This window comes from Amblyraja radiata, chromosome 4, assembly GCF_010909765.2.
Source record: "Amblyraja radiata isolate CabotCenter1 chromosome 4, sAmbRad1.1.pri, whole genome shotgun sequence".
In the NCBI taxonomy this organism is placed as follows: domain Eukaryota; kingdom Metazoa; phylum Chordata; class Chondrichthyes; order Rajiformes; family Rajidae; genus Amblyraja; species Amblyraja radiata.
Window position 1 is genome coordinate 81635492 of NC_045959.1, and position 25574 is coordinate 81661065.

The 25574-nt window shown below is 43.4% G+C and overlaps 1 protein-coding gene across 5 annotated transcripts in view; it reads right to left on the reverse strand.

Moving 5' to 3' along the window:
* Positions 1-25574, reverse strand: part of ankrd12 (ankyrin repeat domain 12) — a 194479-nt gene that overhangs the window by 59610 nt on the left and 109295 nt on the right. For 4 of the 5 annotated variants that reach the window (XM_033019836.1, XM_033019833.1, XM_033019834.1 and 1 more), the window contains exon 4: positions 7646-7714. The exons of the other annotated variant lie outside the window; for it this stretch is intronic. In XM_033019836.1, the coding sequence (XP_032875727.1) occupies positions 7646-7714 (69 nt within the window). The remainder of the gene's footprint in view (positions 1-7645; positions 7715-25574) is intronic. 5 annotated transcript variants of the gene reach the window in all.

Genomic DNA, 25574 nt, shown 5'->3' on the forward strand with positions numbered 1-25574 from the left:
TCTTTCAGATGTCTTCAGCAACACTAAGCATTTTGGTGCCCCCCTGCCAGTACAGCCCTCAGTGACTGAGCTGCCAGCCCAAAAATCCATTCCGCCCACAAACTCCATGCTAGCCCTCTGGAAACCAGTACCTTCGGCCCAACATACTAGTTCAACAGAAATATGAAGGGAAATGTCAAAGGTTTCCTGAAGGATGGAACATCGACCAAGAATGTTGTCATTAAAAGCGTAAATTCTCAGATTTTCCTTCTTAAAATTTGACCGCTGACTTTCTCTATATTAAAATTGTCTCTTTTTATTAACAGGAAATAGTCATCAAGAGGCAGTGAGCAGCAGAACACAACAAGAAACACAACAAGTAAGAACTTAATAAATCTCATCTTTAAAATTTAAATTGTTCTTATATTTTAAGTGTCATTCACATTTTAAACTTTAATAAAACCTTTTTGCACTTTTAATGCTGTGTGTTCTTCATCACAATAGAACCTAATAGGCAGGAATGGCTGCTCTGTGGGAGAGCCACTAAGAGTGCATGGGGGGGGGGAGGTTGTGGGGAGATGCACTGAATGTGTGGGTGGGAGGGGAATGGCAAGGAGCAGAGTGGGGGGTGAAGGTAGGTGGGGTGACTGAGTGAACTGCCAGCGTACCAGGCGTGAGTGACTGCACTGCCAGCCCACGAGCCGTGAGTTAGTGAACTGCCAGCCCAATAATCCATTCAGTCCACCCTCTTCCCCCTTCTCTTACATCCCTTACAGTCTGTCACCTGTTTTGGGAAGAATTTCTGGCAGTTTCTCAGCCGCCAGCCTGCCAGGTCTGAGTGATTGTACTGCCAGCCCTCAGTGACTGAGCTGCCAGCCCAAAAATCCATTCGGCCCACAAACTGGACAAGCTAATCAGGAAGGCCGGCTCAGTGGTCGTGGCTGAGCAACGAACGGTCCAGCAGGTGGCAGAGGCCAGAACTCTGAACAAACTAGGTTCTATAATGACCAACCCCACTCACCCACTCCATGCCCTGAAGGTGATCAAGAGCAGCATCTTCAGTCAGAGGCTGATTGCACCAATGTGCAAAACTGAGAGACATAGGAAGTCCTGTTTACCAGCTGCTATAAGGTTATATAATGCGCATAAATAACTGCACTTTTTTTTTAATTAATTGTATTTTAACTTGTATTTTAACTTGTTAAGTATGGAAGCCATTTGTGGAAATGTGTGGTGTTATGTCTGTCTTGAAGCTGTCGTGGCACTGTAATTTCCTGTAAAGGATTATTAAAGGTATAATCAAATCAAACTCCATACTAGCCCTCTGGAAATCAGTACCTTCGGCCCACAACACTCATACTAGCGCAACAGAAAGCACCCCCCCCCCCCCCCCCCGGCCAGCAATATTGGAATTGGTGAAGAGGTGGAATATTGTGTTGGGTGTCCAGCCATCCCGTGTGATGCTGGGACCCAACGAGTCCCACTTAGTACAAGATATATTCCATTTGCATGATTTTTGCAAATTCACTTCACCTATGTCAACTTGTAGTTTCCTTATGTTCCCTGCACAGCTTACTATCTTTGTGTCATCAGTACATTTAGCAACTATACCTTTGATGTTTTCATCCAAGTAATTTAAATTTAAATGTTATAAAAATGTGAGAAGCCCGACTATTCATTCTTATGGCACATCATTTGTTACATCTTGCCACCCAGTAAAATATTAATTTATGTCTGCAGTTCACCACCTTTTCCAGTTAGCCACCCCATTCCTATCCATGACAAAACATTATGTCCTAGACCATGATTTTTTTGTTTTAAAATGTCTTCAGGAAATCCAAGTACAGTACATCACATTAATCCCTTTGATCCACAGCACATACTACGTTTCAGAAATGTAGTAAAATCATTGCCCTTTTTCAAAATTATGATGATTTTGCCTGATAACTTCAAATATTTCTAAATGCATTGCTAAGCCATCTTTAATTCAGGTTCCCTTTGACAGACATTAAGTTAATTTGTCTGTAGTTTCCGATCATCTGACATTTCCTTTATGAACAATGAGATTACATTTGCTCTTTTCCAGTCTTTACCCAAATTCCAAGAAACATTGGAAAATTAAAACCACTGCACCATCTCTCAGACTTCTTTTAGATCAAATAGAACAAGTTGTCCTACAACATTAGGCTATGCACGCCATACACAAGAAGAAGAAGAAGAAAAAGAAGCAGAAGACTGTTGAATGAAATCTAAAACTACATTGTATTTACTTGTCTAGGTTACACCTGCAAACCATTTAAGAAGGAACTGCAGATGCTGGAAAATCGAAGGTACACAAAAATGCTGGAGAAACTCAGCGGGTGCAGCAGCATCTATGGAGTGAAGGAAATAGGCAACGTTTCGGGCCGAAACCCTTCTTCAGGCCGAAACGTTGCCTATTTCCTTCGCTCCATAGATGCTGCTGCACCCGCTGAGTTTCTCCAGCATTTTTGTGTACCTCACACCTGCAAACCCATGGCTTCCATAAATAATTTGCCCTAGGCTAACCACATTGGAACTACGGCCAAGAAAACACACTAACATCTCCACTTCCTCAGAAGACTCAGGAAGTTTAGCATGTCTCCATCAACTATTACCAACTTTTACAGATGCACCTTAGAAAGTATCCTATCGAGATGCATTGCAGCTTGGGTTGGCAACAGCCCTGTCCAAGACCAAGAAATTACAGATTGTAGATGTATCCCAATCCCTCACACAAACCAGCCCCCCCCCCAAAATCGATTCTTCCTTGGGAAAGCAATCTATATAATCAAGGACCATTGTCACCATTGGCATTCTGCTCCCTTTCCTATTGGGCAGACGACACAAAAGCTTGGAAGCACATACCACAAGATTTGTGTTTAAGAAGGAACTGCAGATGCTGGCCCGAAATGTTGCCTATTTCCTTCGCTCCATAGATGCTGCTGCACCCGCTGAGTTTCTCCAGCATTTTTGTGTACTCACAAGATTTGTGATCAGCTTTTTCCCTCTCTTTGTAACTGTAACACTGCAATGCTGCAACATATATTCTTCATTCTGATATTTTTCCCTTTGCACAACCTATTATACTTGTGTATGGCTTGATTGTACTCATGTATAATATGACTTTACAGGATAAAATGCAACAAAAAAAATTTCCACTGTATCTCAGCATATGTAACAATAAACCAATGCCAGTATGAAAGACAAGAGCCTTAAAGTCAAACACCATCCCAGAGGTAACTATATTATTCCTTCTTCATTACTTAATCCAAATCTCGAGTTCCCTACCCATCAGAACTACAGCATTTTAACAATCTTCTGTCTGAAGAAGGGTCTCGACCCAAAACGTCACCCATTCCTTCTCTCCAAAGATGCGGTTTGTCCCGCTGAGTTACTCCAACATTTTGTGTCTACCTTCGATTTAAACCAGCATCCGCAGTTCTTTCCGAAACAGCATTTTAACAAGCTGGCTCACCATCATCTACTCAAAGGGAATGAAAGGATAATTGATAAACACAGGCCTTGGCAGCAACACTTGGATCGTGAAAAAATATTGAATGAAAAGTACCTCTGCATTGCTCAAAAAAGATAATTGCTTCAGAAATGACATAATCTTACATAGACTTGATGCAAAGGTGACTCACTGCAAATTTCTGAGTGGAAATGGTTATCAGGTTTCATATATGGAAAAACTGCACAGCAATGAATAAAGACAGTATTATGCAATTACATTTAAATGAAACAAGCCTCATTGAATTATTTAAAATATATGTTTTAGATTAATTGTACTACTTTCTTCTGTACAAACTCTGTCTTAGTAGACACAAATTAGGACATAATTACTTTTTGAAATTTAGACCTGATGTTTTCTAGTCTTTACAATCTTTTATTTGAGCTGAAGAATCAAGACTGAGCCTAATATTCATCATTGCCTCACAATTATTTACACTTTCTTAGGGTAGCAATTACTTTAAAAAAATTATATATGAAATTATAGAACTAAGAGCATTAAAATTATGATTGTTATATTTTTGTTTAGAATGGCTTCAGTCTGAATCAGTTCCTCCTACAGAATTTCTAGCACTGTGTTTCATCCATATCCAACAATGTAATATGTGAACAAACCAATGACATGCAACCCACCACATGTCCTTGCTTCTTTCACATTAATGTACACAGCCTCCCAAGAAAGCAGAGTGGTTTCATGCCCAAGGATAACACACAGAAGTGTGTTCCCACTTTTGGCCTTCCCAAAACATCCAACTTAAAATAAACATAACTGAAAATAGTTTTCAGACAGCAGAGTTACCAACTTCTACAGATGCATGTTACCATTACAACATTCTGATAGTGGTTCCCCCCTCAGTCCTCCCACTCCATCCACCCATATCATCCTGAATCTCCAAGCAGCCAATTTCAAATAGTAATTATGCCAACATTCCCCTTCAACTGATCTCATCCTTGAACATGACCATGCTTCTATCAGCCAATTTTGAACCTGTTTACCCTTTCAGCAGTATCATCTCAATCCCGTGCTCTTCCTCACCAATCCTAATGTTCTGAATAACCTTTGAAATCGCAATACACCACCACCGACTAATATCCCAACACTGCATTTCAGCATCCACACCATAATTTGATTTTTTTGCCCACAAATGTACAATGCCTCAAGTCTCATGCACTATAGCTTTATTCAGCAATGTGCCCTCAGAAAGCTCACTGCACAATACATGTTTTTTCTAGGCCAACGATTTCTGGCCGAATGACTGAAAACCTTTTATTATGCTATTTCAGCAAAATATTTGCAAACGTTTCCATTTTATAGAATGGTTAGCTTTAGTTACTTTTAAAACTGTCGATTATGTATTACATAAGGACACAAGGAACTAGGAAGAGGAGTTCGCCACCAGTTCTCAAATCTGCCCTGCTATTTAATGATTATGGCTGTTCTGTGCTGTCCCTAATTCCTCTTCTATGCCTGTTACCCAAAAACATCAATCTTTCAAATAGTTATCTATCCCCAAATGAAACATATCGAATGATCTGTCCTCCACCACCATCAGGAGCAGAGAATTACAGAGATTCACTACCGTCAGAAAAAAGTCTATGTGTATCATGTCACAATCAGGAAACTACTCTGGAATTTTCAAAATAGATTTACCTGACTTTGGAGAACAAATTCTGTCCTCCCTTTCTTGTTTGTTTTGAGTGATCGATGGCATGACAATCTGGCAATGTCTATAAATTATGTGAATGTACAAAATCTGTACAGACAGTAACCATGGTCAGGATTGAACCCAGGTCTCTGGCTTTGTTCGGCAGCAACTCTACCTTTGTGCCACTGTGTCATCCACATCCCTCTATTATCTGTATGGGTGAATTGCCACAGGTCAGCTGGGCAATTTGACACTCCACAATCAACTCCTGTCTATTGCTGAATGCATATATGCCCTTGGCTGACGACAAACGATCCTTTTTTTAACCATTATTCATGAAACCAAGTTGCATTTAAATCACAACATTTATAGACAGATTGTCATGCTGTTGCTCACTCAGAACAAACCAGAAAGGGACGAACAGAATGTGTTCTCCAATGTCAGGAAAATTTACTTGGAAAATTCCAGAGTAGTTTCCTGATTGTGACATAATACATGGTACTATAATAGCAAATTACATTAAGTTAGAAGAGATACCAGAGACTTCAGGATCTCAACTCAAGAGTGACCATCCCTTTGCCTCCAGATGCCACCTAATGTGACGAGTTCCACTAGTAGTTTGTTTAAGATTACAGGAGGGTGCATTTCATGAGAGGCAGTAGACATCAGTCTACACTCAGGCGAGAAGCAAAGGAGAGTTAACATGCTGACTGGTACAAAGTGCCCACACATCAGCTTTATCTTAGATGAAATCTATAATAGGGAAGTGCTCGTGAGAAGGTTAGTGTGGATGGTTGGTACGTTGTCCTGCCTGCCTGACCACACAGAATCCTCTGAAATACAGAGGAGACAATCTTCAAGCTATCAAGGAAGATAATCCAAAGGCTACTCAAATTCTTCAGAGCTCTGGAGTTTCAGGTCAACCTCTTTGGAGCTTGGTTAATTCTAGTGCAGGAGAAAGTTACAGCCATGGAAAAACAGAGATACCATCCATGAGCAGGAGCAGTGAGATGCCTCGCATGGGATCTTCCTTCTTCCCGAGGAACAGAGAAGACTCAGAGCCTGCAAAAACAAAGCTGATCCCTGAGAGATCATAAAGCCTCGAGACAGCAGACAAATATAATGTAAGATAGAGTCGCCGACTTAGATATAGGTTTTGCAGTTGTGTTATTCTCATATTCCATTGACCAGTTCCAAAAGGTCCATTGGCATTAGGGTGTGCAAAGTGCTATTTTTCCATCAAGGTTTCAGCATTTCTCATTTTCCCTTTCCTGCCACCTCTCAGCAGTACTCAAGCATTATGTTCATTATTCAAACATAGGCAGGAATTCCAACTGCAACCACTCATGTAATAAGCATCAATCTTGGAAACCTCTCGTACTCACAAGTGAAAGGGAATGACCTTTCAGCAGCCGTAGTTCATTGTGGACTTCATCATAGTAGTAGGCTACCCAAGCCAAGCTGAAGTTACTGAAAGGAAAAAAGCATTGGACCCTTGTGTTTCCCATAAAGATAAATAAAATATTTTAGCTCTGTTGCGCCAAGAGTCGTCTTTAACCAGTGCAGAAGTCAGATATTTAATTGGATTAACAGATGCCTATTACATTTATAGCTGCCATTAAAAATGAACGTGTAATAAGTTGTCACAGTACTGACAGCTACCAGCGAAGGTGAACAGCAGAGCTAATTCGTGCAATTGATTAGATTGTTAAGAATATATGATGCCAACAACCTAAATTCATACCAAGTCATTTTTCTTGTTAAATGGTCCTAATCCCAGGCACGACAACAATGTGGCTTTGCAATCATTTGTTCACAAAGTACTTTAGAAGCATTACTCATCTTCTCGCTTTTACATTTCAGGAGTTGGTTTTGTATCAAGAGAACAACAATGCATGGAATTTAGCCTCCACATTAGATGGGAATCTTTTGTGATGTTCTGCAACATTTATCTCCTTATAATGCCCACAGGTAATGATGGGAATAACGTCCTTAGTTCCTTGCTACTAAGAAAAACATGGCTTCAGACTTTTGCATGGAGAATTACAAGAGCTAACTCTTGTAATTCTTAAGTGTTAAAGCTGTTGAAATTAGACTCTCGGACTAATTAATTAAGGAGGCATGCTCGAGTGGTTATATTTTTCCACAACTTAAGTTTCTCCAGCACAGCTGATTCACCTATCTTCCCCAATCATTATCAAGCAGCAGCCGTGCCTGGTGAAATCAATCATATGAAGTGATTTCATATTTGTTTTTCTACTTGGATCAGAGGTGTCATTGCATCCTCAGATTTGAATAAGAGCTTCTCATGGCACTCTTTACAGAACATAATTAAAAGCAGGTTATCTGAGCAACGTGAGACAGGCCACAGGATTTGTCTCACTGAAGCACACATAAATGACTGAAGAAAATGTCAAACATCAAATATTTATAATGTGCAATTTTTATTAGGAGAAAGAAAAGAATTTTCATATGTTAGCAGGATTTACCTGAGTGTGTCCTGTAAGGTAGTATTAATCGTTCCCCCCAGGTTTCACTTGAGTGTCCTGGATCTGAATCTATAGAGTGAGGAAAAATGTATACATGTATAAAGATAATCCTGTACTTAAATAATGAACTGAATCAGGCAACAGAACGGTTCTCTCATCAGCTAGGGTGTGGTCCTGAACTCTCGTTTACTTCATTGGAGACCTTTGAACTATCTTTCAATGTTATATCTTGCACTAAATGCTGTATTCGTCATCCTTCATCGTGTCCACATGACAGCAATATCAATGCAAAACTATTTAAAAATATGGCCACCCAATTCTGGGCAACATGGATCAATGAAGATAATTGCTTTTTAATGTTGAAAGGAAAGCTCTGAGAATTTCAACCTACTGCATTGAAGAAATGGAAAATTAGTTTGGAACTCTCTCTTTGCCAAAGTCAAATTACATTGTTTGAAAACATGCGCTCCTACGATGTCTATTTTTAATCCTCGCAGACCAACATTTCAGAAACCAAAAGTTTCCAGTCATGTGATTCTGGTAAGTGGAATGACCAAACATATTAAATTCAGATCATGTGACTCAGAACTCAATTACACAGGACTTTCCACATTTATAGCATTTGTAAAACTGAACTAGAAAATGTATATTTAGGTCTCATAGAAATGTAAAGCACTAATATACCATCATGAAACATTTGTGTTATACTGGGAGAAATAACAGACGCCGATGCAAATTAATTGGAATTTTTTAACCAATTTTTCAGCACCAAAATAAACTAGCAAATTTTCTTAATGAACCTCTGGAAAATTCAGAGTCTCCGACCAGCTCTACAGAAGAGAAAGGTGTGTGTGCATGTGGGGATGAATACAGGATTAATTGCTGCTTGCATTGCAGTGCAATAGGCAGCAACATTGTAGCTGCATTTAAATTAAAAAAAAAATGCTGGATAACCTCATTGGGTCAGGCAGCACCCGAGGAAAGAGAAGCAGTTAAAGTTTTAGCTTCTAGATCTAAAGGGTTCCATGAAGGGTCTGGACCTGAAAAACTGTTTTTCTTTCCACAGATGCAACCTGACCAACCAAGATTTTCCAACATTTTCATAAGGAAGTACTGTTTTGCCACATGTTAAATATTACTTGCAAGTTTTATTCCCTCTCCTAACATTGTACAAAAGTGCCAACAATATTCCCATATGACTGTAAAACAAAAAATCAATGGAAACCTGTTCTTTCCACAAAGTGTATATTGTGTTCTAAATGGGGCTCCACCAGATAATTTTACCAAAAGGAAAAAATTATTTGAATCTGAATTAGACTGTTTTCATGCAGTCCCAATCAGATATGCCCTCCAATACTTTTGGCCAATCTGCTGCTAAAACCTAATTAAATGTTTTTAACACCTCTGGGACATTCTTGGTCCAATTTTCAAGTGATGAGGTAAACCAGGTGTTAGCAACAAACATGCGGAACCACTTGCATTTTCAGGTAATGCTATTAAAGGTTTGCATGTTTCTAAGAAATAGAAAGGTGGAAAATTCTTGCTTATATCAAGACTAAAGGTAATAGTGGGGGGTGGGGAGAAATCATTCCCATTGACTTTTTAATTATACAAGCAAGCAGTATAAAGTGAGAAATCAATGTGAATTAAAGGGAGAGACATGAAAAGAGGATGGCATAGTTGACTGCATACACAGTGCCCTCCATAATGTTTGGGACAAAGACCCATCATTTATTTAGTTGCCTCTGTACTCCACAATTTGAGATTTGTAATAGAAAAAAATCACATGTAGTTAAGGTGCACATTGTCAGATTTTATTAAAGGCCATTTTTATACATTTTGGTTTCACCATGTAGAAATTACAGCTGTAATAGTCCTCCCATTTCAGGGCACCTTAATGTTTGGGACACATGGCTTCACAGCCGTTTGTAATTGCTCAGGTGTGATTATTGCCTCCTAAATGCAGGTATAAGAGAGCTCTCAGCAACTATTATTTCCTCCAGCCTTTCCATCACCTTTGGAAACTTTTATTGCTGTTTATCAACATGAGGACCAAAGTTGTGCCAATGAAAGTCAAATAAGCCAATATGAGACTGAGAAACAAGAACAAAACTGTTAGAGACATCAGTCAAACATTAGGCTTACCAAAATCAACTGTTTGGAACATCATTATGAAGAAAGAAAGGACTGGTGAGCTTACTAGTCGCAAAGGGACTGGCAGGCCAAGGAAGACCCCCACAGCTGATGACGGAAGAATTCTCTCCATAATAAAGAAAAATCCCCAAACACCTGTCCGACAGATCAGAAACTCCATATAACCATATAACAATTACAGCACGGAAACAGGCCATCTCGGCCCTTCTAGTCCGTGCCGAACACTTATTCTCCCCTAGTCCCATCTACCTGCACTCAGACCATAACCATCCATTCCTTTCCCGTCCATATACCTATCCAATTTATTATATAAATGATAAAATCGAACCTACCTCCACCACTTCCACTGGAAGCTCATTCCACACAGCTACCACTCTGAGTAAAGAAGTTCCCCCTCATGTTACCCCTAAACTTCTCTCTTAATTCTCAAATCATGTTCTCTTGTTTGAACCTTCCCTACTCTCAATGGAAAAAGCTTATCCACGTCAACTCTGTCTATCCCTCTCATCATTTTAAAGACCTCTATCAAGTCCCCCCTTAACTTTCTGCGCTCCAAAGAATAAAGACCTAACTTGTTCAACCTTTCTCTGTAACGTAGTTGCTGAAACCCAGGCACCATTCTAGTAAATCTCCTCTGTACTCTCTCTATCTTTCCTATAATTTGGCGACCAAAATTGTACACCATACTCCAGAATTGGCCTCACCAATGCCTTGTACAATTTTAATATTACATCCCAACTTCTATACTCAATGCTCTGATTTATAAAGGCCAGCACACCAAAAGCTTTCTTTACCACCCTATCTACATGAGATTCCACCTTCAGGGAACTATGCAGTTATTCCTAGATCCCTTTGATCAACTGCATTCCTCAATTCGCTACCATTTACCATGTACGTCCTATTTTGATTTGTCCTGCCAAGATGTAGCACCTCACACTTATCAGCATTAAACTCCATCTGCCATCTTTCAGCCCACTCTTCCAAATGGCCTAAATCTCTCTGCAGACTTTGAAAATCTACTTCATTATCCACAACACCACCTATCTTAGTATCATCTGCATACTTACTAATCCAATTTACCACACCATCATCCAGATCATTGATGTATATGACAAACAACAGTGGACCCAACACAGATCCCTGAGGCACCCCACTAGTCACCGGCCTCCAACCTGACAAACAGCCATCCACCATTAGTCTCTGGCATCTCCCATTCAGCCACTGTTGAATCCATCTTGCTACTCCACCATTAATACCCAACAATTGAACCTGCTTAACCAACCTTCCATGTGGAACTTTGTAAAAGGCCTTACTGAAGTCCATATAGACAACATCCACCGCTTTACCCTCATCAATTTCCCTAGTAACCTCTTCAAAAAATTCAAGAAGACTAGTCAAACATGACCTTCCAGGCACAAATGTTGGCTGTTCCTAATCAGACCCTGTTTATCCAGATGCTTAAATATATTATCTCTAAGTATCCTTTCCATTAATTTGCCCACCACTGACATCAAACTAATCCCAGCCTGTTTCTCACGAACGCCAGATCCCTCGCTAACAAGATGGACGAACTGAGGCTGCAGACTGCAGCTAACAACGCCGTGAAGGACAGCTGTATCCTGTTGATCACGGAGACCTGGCTTCATTCTTTCATTCCGGACTCTGCTATCGAGCTAGCAGGCTACACAGCACAGCGTCATGACAGGACAAGAGACTCCGGTAAGAGCAGAGGTGGAGGGCTCTGTGTGTACGTGAACAACACCTGGTGTACAAACACAGTGATTGTGGACAGTCACTGCTCCCCGAACCTGGAGTATGTGACTGTTAAATGCAGGCCCATTTATCTCCCTAGAGAGTTTACTGTTGTCATGATAACTGCTGTGTACATACCACCGGATGCTAATGCTAACTCGGCTATCGGATATTTGTATGGTAGCACTAGCAGTCAACAGAGCATATATCCTGACGGTGTTCACATCATAGCAGGGGACTTTAACCACGCGGACTTGAAGAAAATGCTCCCCAAATTCTACCAGCATGTTAAATGTGCTACAAGAGGAGCTAACACACTGGACAAGGTCTACTCCAACATCAAGCTGGGCTACAGGGCTAGACCACTACCACACCCGGGTCAGTCGGACCATATGTCCCTGTTTTTAATTCCTGCATATGCCCCCCTCAGGAAAACCGCTCCTACCATCACAAAGACCATCACAACCTGGCCTGATGGTGCATCTCAGCAGCTGCAGGACTGCTTCGACAGGACCAACTGGGATGTGTTTGAACACTGGGACCTGGAGGTGTTCACAGACAGTGTACTGTGTTACATTAAAAACTGCATGGACACGGTCACAGTGGACAAACGCATCCGGGTCTACCCCAACCAGAAGCCCTGGATGACCCGGGAGGTCCAGCAGCTGTTAAAAGAGAGGAACACCGCTTTTAGGTCTGGCGATAGGGCTTTATACAGCACGGCCCGAGCTAACCTGAAGAGAGGCATCAGAGAGGCCAAATCAGACTACAGGAGGAAGATAGAGGACCACCTGGACAGTAACAACAGCAGGCAGGTGTGGCAGGGTATCCAGTATCTCACCAACTACAAGACCAACCTTGGAGCTGCTGAAGGTGACGCCTCGTTGGCAGAGGAGCTGAACCTCTTCTTTGCTCGCTTTGAAGTGGAGCCACCCGAGACAGCCACATCACACCACATGGTCCACAGCAGCCTAACCCTCAAGATAGAGGAGCATGAGGTGAGGCGCACGCTGCGGGCCATCAATCCAAGGAAGGCTACTGGACCCGACGGCGTCTCTGGACGCGTGCTGAAGGACTGCGCTGACCAGCTGGCTGGAGTCTGTACGAGGATTTTCAACCAGTCTCTGGCCCAGTCCAATGTTCCACCCTGTCTGAAGTCCGCAACCATAGTCCCCTTGCCCAAAAAACCCCACATTTCCAGCCTCAACGACTACCGGCCAGTCGCACTCACACCAGTGGTGATGAAGTGTTTTGAAAAACTGGTCCGGGGTCACATCACATCACTCCTGCCCCGAAGCTTTGACCCCCACCAGTTTGCGTACAGAGCGAATAGATCTACAGAGGACGCTGTAGCCACAGCTCTCCATGCTGCACTGTCCCACCTGGAGCAGCGGGGGAGCTACGTGCGGATGCTCTTTGTGGACTACAGCTCTGCCTTTAATACCATCCTTCCCCACAAACTGGTGGACAAACTGGGGGACTTGGGACTTCCACACTCCACCTGCATGTGGATAAATAGCTTCCTGTCGGGTCGCAGCCAGAGAGTCAGAGTGGGCCATCATACATCCACGGCCCTCAGCCTCAGTACCGGCTCTCCACAGGGCTGCGTGCTGAGCCCCCTGCTCTACACCATCTACACACATGACTGCACCCCCGCCCACCACAGCAACACCATTGTCAAATTTGCGGATGACACTACGGTGGTGGGACTCATCTCCGGGGGGGACGAGTACGCCTACCGGGATGAGGTGGAGCAGCTGACAGTGTGGTGTGGAGAAAATAACCTGCTCCTCAACACCTTAAAGACAAAGGAAATAATAATAGACTTCAGAAAGAATAAAACGGACATGGTACCATTAATTATCAGAGGGGACTGTGTGGAGAGGGTGGCGGATTTCCGCTTCCTGGGAATCCATATTGAGGAGGACCTGACGTGGAGCGTGAACACCTCTGCGCTGCTGAAAAAGGTCCAGCAGAGACTGCACTTCCTGAGGGTGCTCAGGAAGAATAACATCACTCAGAGACTGCTGCTGTCCTTTTATCGGTGCTCCATTGAGAGCATCCTAACATACTGTGTATGCGTATGGTACACCAGCTGCACAGCGGCTCAGAGGAAAGCGCTCCAGAGGGCCATTGACAACGCCCAGAGGATTGTCGGCTGCCCTCTCCTTACCTTGGAGGACTTACACAGTTCCCGCTGCATCAAAAAATCCCAGAGTATTATAAAGGACATTTCCCACCCCGGACACTCCCTGTTTGATCTACAAGGACAAGGACAAACAGACTTAAAAACAGTTTTTACCCCACTGCTATAAAGGCACTAAATGTAGCCGCCAAGGAACGCAGGGGCGATACATACTAAGAGACTGTGAAATCGACAGAAGGATGTAGGGCTGGGTGTTTATGCGTGCTATTTTTTATGATATTTATTTTAGTTGTTTATCTTTTTTTAAATATTTTACCTTGTATGTATCGTTAGCTTTTAGAAATGTTTGAATGGTGCACTGACTGGCTGACATTTTACAATTTCGTTGTACATGGTTCATGTTACAATGACAATAAAGAAACTATTCTATTCTAACAGGTCTATAATTGCTAGGTTTACTCTTAGAACCCTTTTTAAACAATGGCACAACATGCGCAGTACGCCAATCCTCCGGCACCATTCCCGTTTCTAATGACATTTGAAATATTTCTGTCATAGCCCCTGCTATTTCTACACTAACTTCCCTCAATGTCCAAGGGAATATCCTGTCAGGACCTGGAGACTTATCCACATTTATATTTTTCAAAAGTGTCAGTACTTCCTCTTCTTTGAATCTCATAGTTTCCATAGCTACTCTACTTGTTTCCCTTACCTCACGTAATTCAATATCCTTCTCCTAGGTGAATACCGAAGAAAATAAATTGTTCAATATCTCCCCCATCTCTTTTGGCTCTGCAGATAGCTGTCCACTCTGACTTTCTAATGGACCAATTTTATCCCTCGTTATCCCTTTGCTATTAATATAGCTGTAGAAACCCTTTGGATTTACTTTCACCTTACTTGCCAAAGCAACCTCATATCTTCTTTTAGCTTTTCTAATTTCTTTCTTAAGATTCTTTTTACATTCTTTATACTCCTCAAGCACCTAATTTACTCTTCAGGAGTCAGGTGTGGATTTGTCAATGACCACAGTCTGCAGAAAACTTCACGAACAAAAATACAGAGGCTACACTGCAAGATGCAAACCACTGGTTAGCAGCAAAAATAGGTTGGCCAGGTTACAGTTTACCAAGAAGTACTTAAAAGAGCAACCACAGTTCTGGAAAAAGGTCTTGTGGACAGATGAGACAAAGATTAAATTATATAACAGAGTGATGGCAAGAGAAAAGTATGGAGGAGAGAAGGAACTGCCCAAAATCCAAAGCATACCCCTCATCTGTGAAATACAGTGGTGGGGGTGTTATGGCCTGGGCATGAATGGCTGCTGAAGGTACTGGCTCACTAATCTTCATTGATGATACAACTGCTGATGGTAGTAGCATAATTAATTCTGAAGTGTATAGGCTCATCCTACCTGCTCATGTTCAAACAAATGCCTCAAAACTTATTGGCCAGCGGTTCATTCTACAGCAAAACAATGATCCTAAACATACTGCTAAAGCAACAAAGGAGTTTTTCAAAGCTAGAAAATGGCCAATTCTTGTGTGGCAGTCAATCATCCGATTTGAACCCAAATGAGCATGCCTTTTATATGCTGAAGAGAAAACTGAAGGGGCTAGCCCTAAAAAAAAAGCTAAAGATGGCTGCAATACAGGCCTGGCAGAGCATCACCAGAGAAGACACCCAGCAACTGGTGATGTCCATGAATCACAGACTTCAAGCAGTCATTGCATGCAAAGGATATGCAACAAAATACTAAACATGACTACTTTCATTTACATGACATTGTTGTATCGCAAACATTATGGTGCCCTGAAATGGGGGGGACTAGGTATAAACACTGCTGTAATTTCTACATGGTGAAACCAAAATGTACAAAAATGGCCTTTATTAAAATCTGACAATGTGCACTTTAACCACATGTGATTGGTTTTCTATTACAAATCTTAAATTGTGGGGTATAGAGACAAATAAATATATGACGGGTCTTTATCCCAAACATTATGGACAGCACTGTATGTTGGCATGGATGGATGAGAAGTAATTTGAGAGAAAAGTTGCATGAAATGTGTCACTTCCTGACTGGCAATCAATAATAAGTGTTGCTTGGCTCAGTGCTGGGTCCTCAAGCAGTTGAAAACTATATCAATGAAGGGACTATGTATATTGTACCCGAATTTATTGATGATAAAACAAAAACTAGGTTGATGGATAAGTTATCAGGAGGGCACAAATATCTTGCATCAATATACGGAGAGATCACCATGGATGTGAGAATTTGACAGAGCATCAATTTTGAAAAAAAAAAAAAAAAGCAAATTATTACTCAATGTGCGTCGACAAAATTTGATCAAAGTGATTTTGGAGTATTTTATACAAAATAAAGTCAGTATGAAGGTACTGGAAGAAATTAAAATGGCAAATGAAATATTGGAATGTATTACATGGGGAATTGAAAACAAAGTAGGGAAGCTTTGAATCAACTTTATGGCAGTGCTGTTGAGGACAAGCCTGAAGTTCTGTGCACAAAGTGCCCTGCATTTAAGGATGGGTGTGCTTACTGGAGGCATTGCAGAGGTTCATTCCTCTGATGAAGTTGACACTAAGTCAGGCGATGCAGAATTAGCTTTCATGCGTGGGAATTTAGAAGAATAAGAGATGATGCAAATTAAACACAAAAGATTTTGTTTGAGAGGGTGGATGCCAAAAGGAGGTTCCTCAATGTGGGCATCCAGAGTTATGGTGCATAGATTCAGAATAAGGGATCGACCATTTAAGGCAGATAGAGACATTTATTTTCTAGGATGTTGTGACTGTTAAGAATTCTTTATCCCAGAGGAGGAAGGCAGTGAATATGCTCAAGATGTATAGAGTCTTGACTACCTGCAGTAGTGCATGAGAAAGCAAGATTAAGAGGGGACAAAAGAAAAATTGTTAAGCAGAACAGTTTAATGTAAACATAGAAAAGTCTGGCTCAATCGTAGTTACTTTTAAGAAATTTTATGTAGTTATTTCTGACATTGTTTTTATATTTCAATTTAGGATAGTGTGTTTTTATCAGCACTTAGATAATGCTGTGAAAAACATTTTTTCTAAAGTACATCCGCTTTGTTTAAGTGGTCACACCCAAGCCACAGGAATTCCCCATTCTTCTGAGGTTAAGGCTGACAATCAGGAATTTCTGGTACATTTTGAGAATGTCAGTATGGCTTTCAGATCATTTTAAAACATGTCCTTTGATTCAGACTGAGAACATTAGCCATCTGAAGAAGGGTCTCGATCCAAAGCGTCACCTGTCCTTGTACTTCAGGGATGCTGCCTGACCTGCTGAGCTACGCCATCACGTTCTGTCCTTTTGTTTATTAACCAGCATCTACAATTCTTTGTTTCACAACATTCTTCTTTTTATTCCATGCCTTTTAAAGGTTGTTGCATCGCTCATGCAAGAGAGTGTTTGCGATACATTAAAGTAGATTTCTAAAATATCAGTACTTTCATTTTAATTTGTAGCATTTTATTTCTACTTCACCTTCAATTAAGTTTTAAATGCAATAGACTATCCTTAAACTTCAATTCGGATGTGTAGAAGATATCCAATGACATAGATTCTCTTAGCTGCATCCAAGCTGTTTCAATGTAGTGACAACTTTGGACAAAGGCTTTGGACAATGCGGCATTCCCCAATATTGTCTGGGAGTTACTCAGTGCAAAAGGCTTAGGCAGAATTTGTTAGGTGAATCCAAGAGTTTCCAGAAATAATTTGTGGAGTTTCCTGAAACAGGGGGACCATATTGGACCCTATGGGCCCCAGGAAATGAGTCAGGCCAGGGCAGGATGTTGATATTTGCGAATGAGTTGTAAATGGAATTGAACATTGTGCAATCATCAGTAGAAACATCCCTATTTCTGTCTATATAATGAAAGGAAAGGCTTTGAAGAAGCAGCTGAAAATAAGTGGAAACAAGGAACTGCAGATGCTGGTTTACACAATTTGACACAAGTGCTGAAGTAACTCAGCGAGTCAGGCAACATCTATGGAGAACATGGAGTGGTGATGTTTGGGGTCGGGACCTTCTTCACAATGAATGGACTCAGACGTGCCTCGAGGAACTCCTGCAGTGCACTAGGCCTGGATGACTCCAACAACCATTTCCTTTTGTGTAAGGCGTTAAGGGCCTGTCCCACTTGGCGATTCTTTCGGCGACTGCTGGCATCATTGGCTGCTGTATCAGGTCACCGAAAAATTGGCGGTGTGGTATGGCGGTGACACGGCTTGATGGCGTATGACGCGCGGTGTTTTTTCGAGTGTCTCAACCAAAGAACACAGCAACATCATGACCAGGGTGGTCCTGTTAAAACCCAAACAGGGCATCAATGCTTGGTGAGCAAGTGCTTCTTGATAGCACTGTCCACGACATATTTTATTCACTTGCAGATGACTGAGTGCAAACCAATTGGACAACCTATTTAACAGTATTGTCAGTGCTCTTACCATGCAGACCACAGCAGATTAAGATGCTGGCTCATTATCACTACTTCCAAGTATAACTTGGTATCTTGTGCAGAACGCAACATTTTGAAAGATATCAGTGCGTCAGGCAGCATCACTGGAGGACATGGATAGACGACTTGCAGTTCAGGACCCTTCTTCAGACAGAAGTGCCCCAAACCAAATTGTTGCAGATACCCTGCAAAAGCCTGTGGCTCAGCTGAGTCGAGAGCCACACTCAGAGGCCGAGCCGATGGACCGGATGCAGTTTGCAACTGCACGGTGCGCTGGAGGACACTAAATGCTATTCCTGGTCAGGCTGACCCTGTAACGCTGCCAGAATAACGGGCCTTCAGGGCCAGGTTAAAGGCACTTTTATAGAAACATAGAAAATAGGTGCAGGAGTAGGCCATTCGGCCCTTCGAGCCTGCACCACCATTCAATTTGAACTTGAAAATGGTGTAAAAATCTGGCAAGCCTAAAGCCCCTGTCCCACTTAGGAAACCTGAATGGAAACCTCTGGTGACCTTGCGCCCACCCAAGGTTTCCGTGAGGTTCCCGGAGGTTTTGGTCACTTTCCCTAATGGTCGAAAGTGGTTTCCGCGTAGTCGAGGCTTCTATGTTCCTGCGATTATTTCAACAAAATCAAAACCGACCTCGACTAAAAATAGGTTGCCGTTTGGTGGAAGCCAGTGGAGTGGGGTTACTGTTTACTTACAGGCAGTCGAAGGCAATCTCCTTCGCTGACCGGCCATTTTGATTGGCTCATTTGAGTTTTCAGCAATGATCCTGTGGGATCTTTGGTTTTCAGGACCTAGAAGATCCGCCGGAAGGTAAAATGCCCGCTAACTTTATTAAACTTCTGAAAACTGTCGCCACTCCTTCTCCACCTCCTTCTCTCTCCCTCCCTCCCGGGCTCTCAAAAGGACAGGTTTTCTAAGTGGGACAGGGGCTATACAGTTTAGCTTAGCGGTACAGCGCGGAAACAGGCCCTTCCACCCACCGAGTCCGCGCCGACCAGCAATCCCCGACCAGCAAACATTAACACTATCCTACACACGCACTAGGGACAATTTTTTTGCTGTACCAAATCTAAGATGCGCTTATGCATAGTAATACTTTACTGATCTGCATGCAAACAAATCTCACTGTACCTTGGTACCATGTGATCACCAAACTGATCACCAAACTCGGTAACCTGGGCATCGACTCCTCCCTCTGCAACTGGATACTGGACTTTCTAACCAACAGACCCCAGTCTGTTAGGTTAGACAAGCACACCTCTTCAACCCTCACCCTGAACACCGGCGTTCCACAGGGCTGTGTGCTGAGCCCCCTCCTCTACTCCCTCTTCACTTATGACTGCACACCTGTACATGGTACTAACACCATCATCAAGTATGCAGATGATACAACGGTGATTGGCCTCATCAGCAACAACGATGAGTCGGCCTATAGGGAGGAGGTCCAGCTCCTAGCAGCATGGTGCGCTGACAACAACCTGGCCCTTAACTCCAAGAAGACCAAGGAGCTCATTGTAGACTTCAGGAAGTCCAGGGGCGGCACGCACACCCCCATCCACATTAACGGGACGGAGGTGGAACGTGTTTCTAGCTTCAGGTTCCTGGGAGTCAACATCTCCGATGACCTCTCTTGGACCCACAATACCTCAACTCTGATCAAGAAGGCTCACCAGCGTCTCTTCTTCCTGAGGAGACTGAAGAAGGTCCATCTGTCTCCTCAGATCCTGGTGAACTTCTACCGCTGCACCATCGAGAGCATCCTTACCAACTGCATCACAGTATGGTATGGCAACTGCTCTGTCTCCGACCGGAAGGCATTGCATAGGGTGGTGAAAATTGCCCAACGCATCACCGGTTCCTCGCTCCCCTCCATTGAGTCTGTCCAAAGCAAGCGTTGTCTGCGGAGGGCGCTCAGCATCGCCAAGGACTGCTCTCACCCCAACCATGGACTGTTTACCCTCCTACCATCCGGGAGGCGCTACAGGTCTCTCCGTTGCCGAACCAGCAGGTCCAGGAACAGCTTCTTCCCGGCGGCTGTCACTCTACTCAACAACGTACCTCGGTGACTGCCAAACACCCCCCCCCCCCCCCCCCGGACACTTATTATTATTTATTCAAATCATTTGCTATGTCGCTCTTCCAGGGAGATGCTAAATGCATTTCGTTGTCTCTGTACTGTACACTGACAATGACAATTAAAATTGAATCTGAATCTGATGTGATAATAAAAGTAGCATTGAAATTATTGAATCATTTATATCCTCCACACTCCATACTTTAAATCCTATTCAGATTAAATTATTATAGGTATAAAATTGTTGCAATGAATTTTCTGTAGAATTTTCTGCTATAATAATTGTCCAGGTAGCAGTTATACTCCTGGTTATTAACAGATAAACATTAAGCTTTCAGTCATGTGTAGAAAGGAACTGCAGATGCTGGTAAATATCGAAGATAGACGCAAAGTGCTCGATTAACTTAGCATGTCAGCTATATTTCTATTGATGTACATCAAGATAAACTTACAATTAGTTTGCAATTGCTGTCCCTGAAAGAAAGTGTTTTGCAACTTGTGCAAGGCACACCCTTTTCTAGGCTGGTTATTTCACATTCCAAATGATGACAATTAATGACAGCATGTGGCTAACTGAGTAGTGAAAGACTTATTTTTGCCTGGGAAAAAAAAGTAGGCAAGCAGGTTCTTTACAGCAACAATGCTTTATGTTCTCAAAAGTTCCCTACAATTCCAAATGGTTCAAAAACAACCACAATCAAACAATAATACTGCAGAGATGAAGGCCATTACATATTTTAAAAACAACAAGGCTTGGTTCCCTTCATAAATTGTACATCTACTATTAAAGGAGTCCATTTATTTTCTGGTTGAATAAGCAAATTGCTATGTAAGTTTTTCAGTGGTGGGAGATAGCCTGACAATGTAATATATCATGCCCTACGCCTGCACAGCCCACATTTAAGGTCATAGAGTCATATAGCACGGAAACAGGCCCTTTGGCCCAGCTTGCTCATGTCGACTAAGGTGCCCCATCTGCAATTGTCCCACCTGCCCACATATACTCGTATCTTCCTAAACTATTCCTAATCATGTATCTGTCCAAATTTATTTTAAATGTTATAGTTTCTGCCACAACTACCTCCTCTGACAGCTCATTCCATATATCCATCTCCCTCTGTCTGCCCCTCAGATTCCCATTAAACCTTTCCCCCTCTTACCTTAAACCAATGGGACGACAGATGGCACAATGGGCTAAGTGTTTGGCTGGCGATCGGAAGGTAGCCGGTTCGAATCCTGCTTGGAGTGCATACTGTCGTTGTGTCCTTGGGCAAGACACTTCACCCACCTTTGCCTGTGTGTGAATGTGTGTGAGTGATTGGTGGTGGTCGGAGGGGCCGTAGGCGCAGATTGGCAGCCACGCTTCCGTCAGTCTGCCCCAGGGCAGCTGTGGCTACAGAAGTAGCTCACCACCACCGAGTATGACTGAGGAGTGAATGAATAATGCGATGTAAAGCGCCTTGAGTATTAGAAAGGCGCTATATAAATCCCATCCATTATTAATGTCCTCTGGTTCTTGATTCCACCACTCTGGGTTTTCGATTATATGCATCTACCCTTTTTATTCTCCTCATGATCTTAAACACCTCTAGAAGATCACCTACAACATCTACTACAAATCTACTGACTCCCAAAGCTATCTAGACTACACGTCTTCCCACCCTGCTACCTGTGAAGACTCTATCCCCTCCTCCCAATTCCTCCATCTACGCCGCATCTGCGCCCAGGATGAGATTTTCCATACAAGATCGGAGATGTCGTCATGCTTTAGGAAACAGGGGTTCCCCTCTTCCATTATAGATGAGGCTCTCACAAGGGTCTCTTCTATATCCCGCAGCTCTGCACTTGCTCCCCCTCCCCCCATTCGCAACAAGGACAGAGTCCCCCCGTGTCCTCACCTTCTACCCCATCAGCCGTCGCGTACAGCATATAATCCTCCAACACTTTTGCCACCTCCAAAGGGATCCCACTGCTGGCCACATCTTCCCATCTCCAACCCTTTCTGCTTTCCGCAGAGCCTTCCCTCCGCAAATGCCTGGTCAACTCGTCCCTTCCCACCCAAATCACCTCCTCCCCAGGTACTTTCCCCTGCAACCATGAGAGATGCAACTCCTGTCCCTTTACCTCCCCTCTCGACTCCATCCAAGGACCCTGACAGTTTTTTCAGGCGAGGCAGAGGTTAACTTCCACCTCCTCCAACCTCATCTACTGTATCCACTGTTCCAGGTGTCAACTTCTGTACATTGGCGAGACCAAGCGCAGTCTCAGCGATTGTTTCGTTGAACACCTCCGCTCAGTCCGCCTTTCTGGAAGTGTTGAACGCCTGCAGTCCGTCTGTTTTTACTTTTTTTGTTGGTTTTTTTGGTCTTGTTTTAGTTAAATTTTAGTTTATTAGGTTGTGTTATGTGTGTGTGGGGGGGGGGGGGGGGGGTGAAACATGTTTTTTTGTCTCTTCCTTCGGGGGAATGCGACTTTTTCTTGTCGTATCCCCCTTCTCTGCCTCCGTCTGCACTAAGGCCTAATGGTGGAGCTGGCGGTCTTCAACTGCGACCGACCTCGAGGCTCCGGAGGCAGAGCCAGCCAGGACTAGGCTGGCCGACTTCGGGGTTGAGGCGGCGGCGGCGGCCCGACTTGGAGTTGAGGCTGCGGGACTCGGAGCTGAGGCGGCGGCGGCCCGACTCGCTGAGGCTGCGTTCCGGCGGCGGCCCGACTCGGAGCTGAGGCGGCGGCGGCCCGACTCGCTGAGGTGGTGTTCCGGCTTTCGGCAGCGGCCCGACTCGCAGCGGAGGCCGCGGCAACATCACTTCGGAGGTCCGCTGGACTGGAGGGCGGCATCTTCGGCCTGGATCCGCCTCAGTGCAGGGGGAGTACAAGGAGGGAAGAGACAGAGACTAAGACTTTTGCCTCCATCACAGTGAGGAGGTTCTTGGTTCTTGGGTCCTCCAAAATATTCCAACTGGGATTTAAACTGGAGGTGGTAAAGGGAGGGATTAAGCCTGAAAGGGTATAAAGAACACACATTATAGAATTTAACATAAAACATCTCCACACGGCAGAATCAAAGTTTCCCACTGTGTGGGAAGGCACCAAAGTCAGGTGCTTGGTGAACTCACTGTGGTGGATGTTAATTTGTGTTTATTGTATGTTTTGTTATTTATTATTATTGTGTATGACTGCAGGCAATGAAATTTTGTTCAGACCGAAAGGTCTGAATAACAATAAAGGAATCTAATCTAATCTAATCTTAACCTACCTAATCACCCGGTTGCTCAGCACTTCAACTCCCACTCTCATTCCCAATCTGACCTTTCTGTCCTGGGCTTCCGCCATTGTCAGAGTGAGGCCCAGTGCAAATTGAAGGAACAGCACCTCATATTTTGCTTGGGTAGCTTACACCCCAGCGGTATGAACTTCTTTAACTTCAAATAGCCCTTGCTTTCCCTCTCTCTCCATCCCCTTCCCCTTCCCTGTTCTCCCACCAGTCTTACTGTCTCCGACTACATTCTATCTGTCCCGCCCACTCCCCTGACATCAGTCTGAAGAAGGGTCTCGACCCGAAACGTCACTCATTCCTTCTCTCCCGAGATGCTGCTTGTCCCGCTGAGTTACACCAGCATTTTGTGTCTACCTCTAGAAGATCACCTCTCATTCTCCTACGCTCCAAAGAATACAGTCCTAGCCTACCCAACCTCTCCCTGTAGCTTAGGCGCTCAAGTCCTAACAACACCTTCTTAAATCTTCTCTGCACCTCTTTCAGCTTAACATCTTTCCTCTAGCAGGGTGACCAAAATTGAACACAAGGCTCCAATTATGGCCTCACCAGCACTTTGTAATCTGATACATAACATCTCAGCTTCTATATCAATACTGACTGACTGATGAATGTCAATGTGCCAAAAGTCTTCTTGACCACGTTATCTACCTTTCAAAGAACTATGTACCTCCACACCTCAAATCCTCTGCTCTACAACATTCCCCAGAGCACAGCCATCTATCTACCTATACATATCTAAAACTCTGATCTTGCTATCTTCCGGTTTGCGCAGTATTTCTATTTGCGCAAAAACGGTACGCGATAGCGCTACGATTTTTCGCCAGCTCACTCACATAGAAACATAGAAACATAGAAATTAGGTGCAGGAGTAGGCCATTCGGCCCTTCTAGCCTGCACCGCCATTCAATATGATCATGGCTGATCATCCAACTCAGTATCCCGTACCTGCCTTCTCTCCATACCCTCTGATCCCCTTAGCCACAAGGGCCACATCTAACTCCCTCTTAAATATAGCCAATGAACTGGCCTCGACTACCCTCTGTGGCAGGGAGTTCCAGAGATTCACCACTCTCTGTGTGAAAAAAGTTCTTCTCATCTCGGTTTTAAAGGATTTCCCCCTTATCCTTAAGCTGTGACCCCTTGTCCTGGACTTCCCCAACATCGGGAGCAATCTTCCTGCATCTAGCCTGTCCAACCCCTTAAGAATTTTGTAAGTTTCTATAAGATCCCCTCTCAATCTCCTAAATTCTAGAGAGTATAAACCAAGTCTATCCAGTCTTTCTTCATAAGACAGTCCTGACATCCCAGGAATCAGTCTGGTGAACCTTCTCTGCACTCCCTCTATGGCAATAATGTCCTTCCTCAGATTTGGAGACCAAAACTGTACGCAATACTTCCAGGTGTGGTCTCACCAAGACCCTGTACAACTGCAGTAGAACCTCCCTGCTCCTGTACTCAAATCCTTTTGCTATGAAAGCTAACATACCATTCGCTTTCTTCACTGCCTGCTGCACCTGCATGCCCACTTTCAATGACTGGTGTACCATGACACCCAGGTCTCGCTGCATCTCCCCTTTTCCTAGTCGGCCACCATTTAGATAATAGTCTGCTTTCCTGTTTTTGCCACCAAAATGGATAACCTCACATTTATCCACATTATACTGCATCTGCCAAACATTTGCCCACTCACCCAGCCTATCCAAGTCACCTTGCAGTCTCCTAGCATCCTCCTCACAGCTAACACTGCCCCCCAGCTTAGTGTCATCCGCAAACTTGGAGATATTGCCTTCAATTCCCTCATCCAGATCATTAATATATATTGTAAATAGCTGGGGTCCCAGCACTGAGCCTTGCGGTACCCCACTAGTCACTGCCTGCCATTGTGAAAAGGACCCGTTTACTCCTACTCTTTGCTTCCTGTTTGCCAGCCAGTTCTCTATCCACATCAATACTGAACCCCCAATGCCGTGTGCTTTAAGTTTGTAAACTAATCTCTTATGTGGGACCTTGTCGAAAG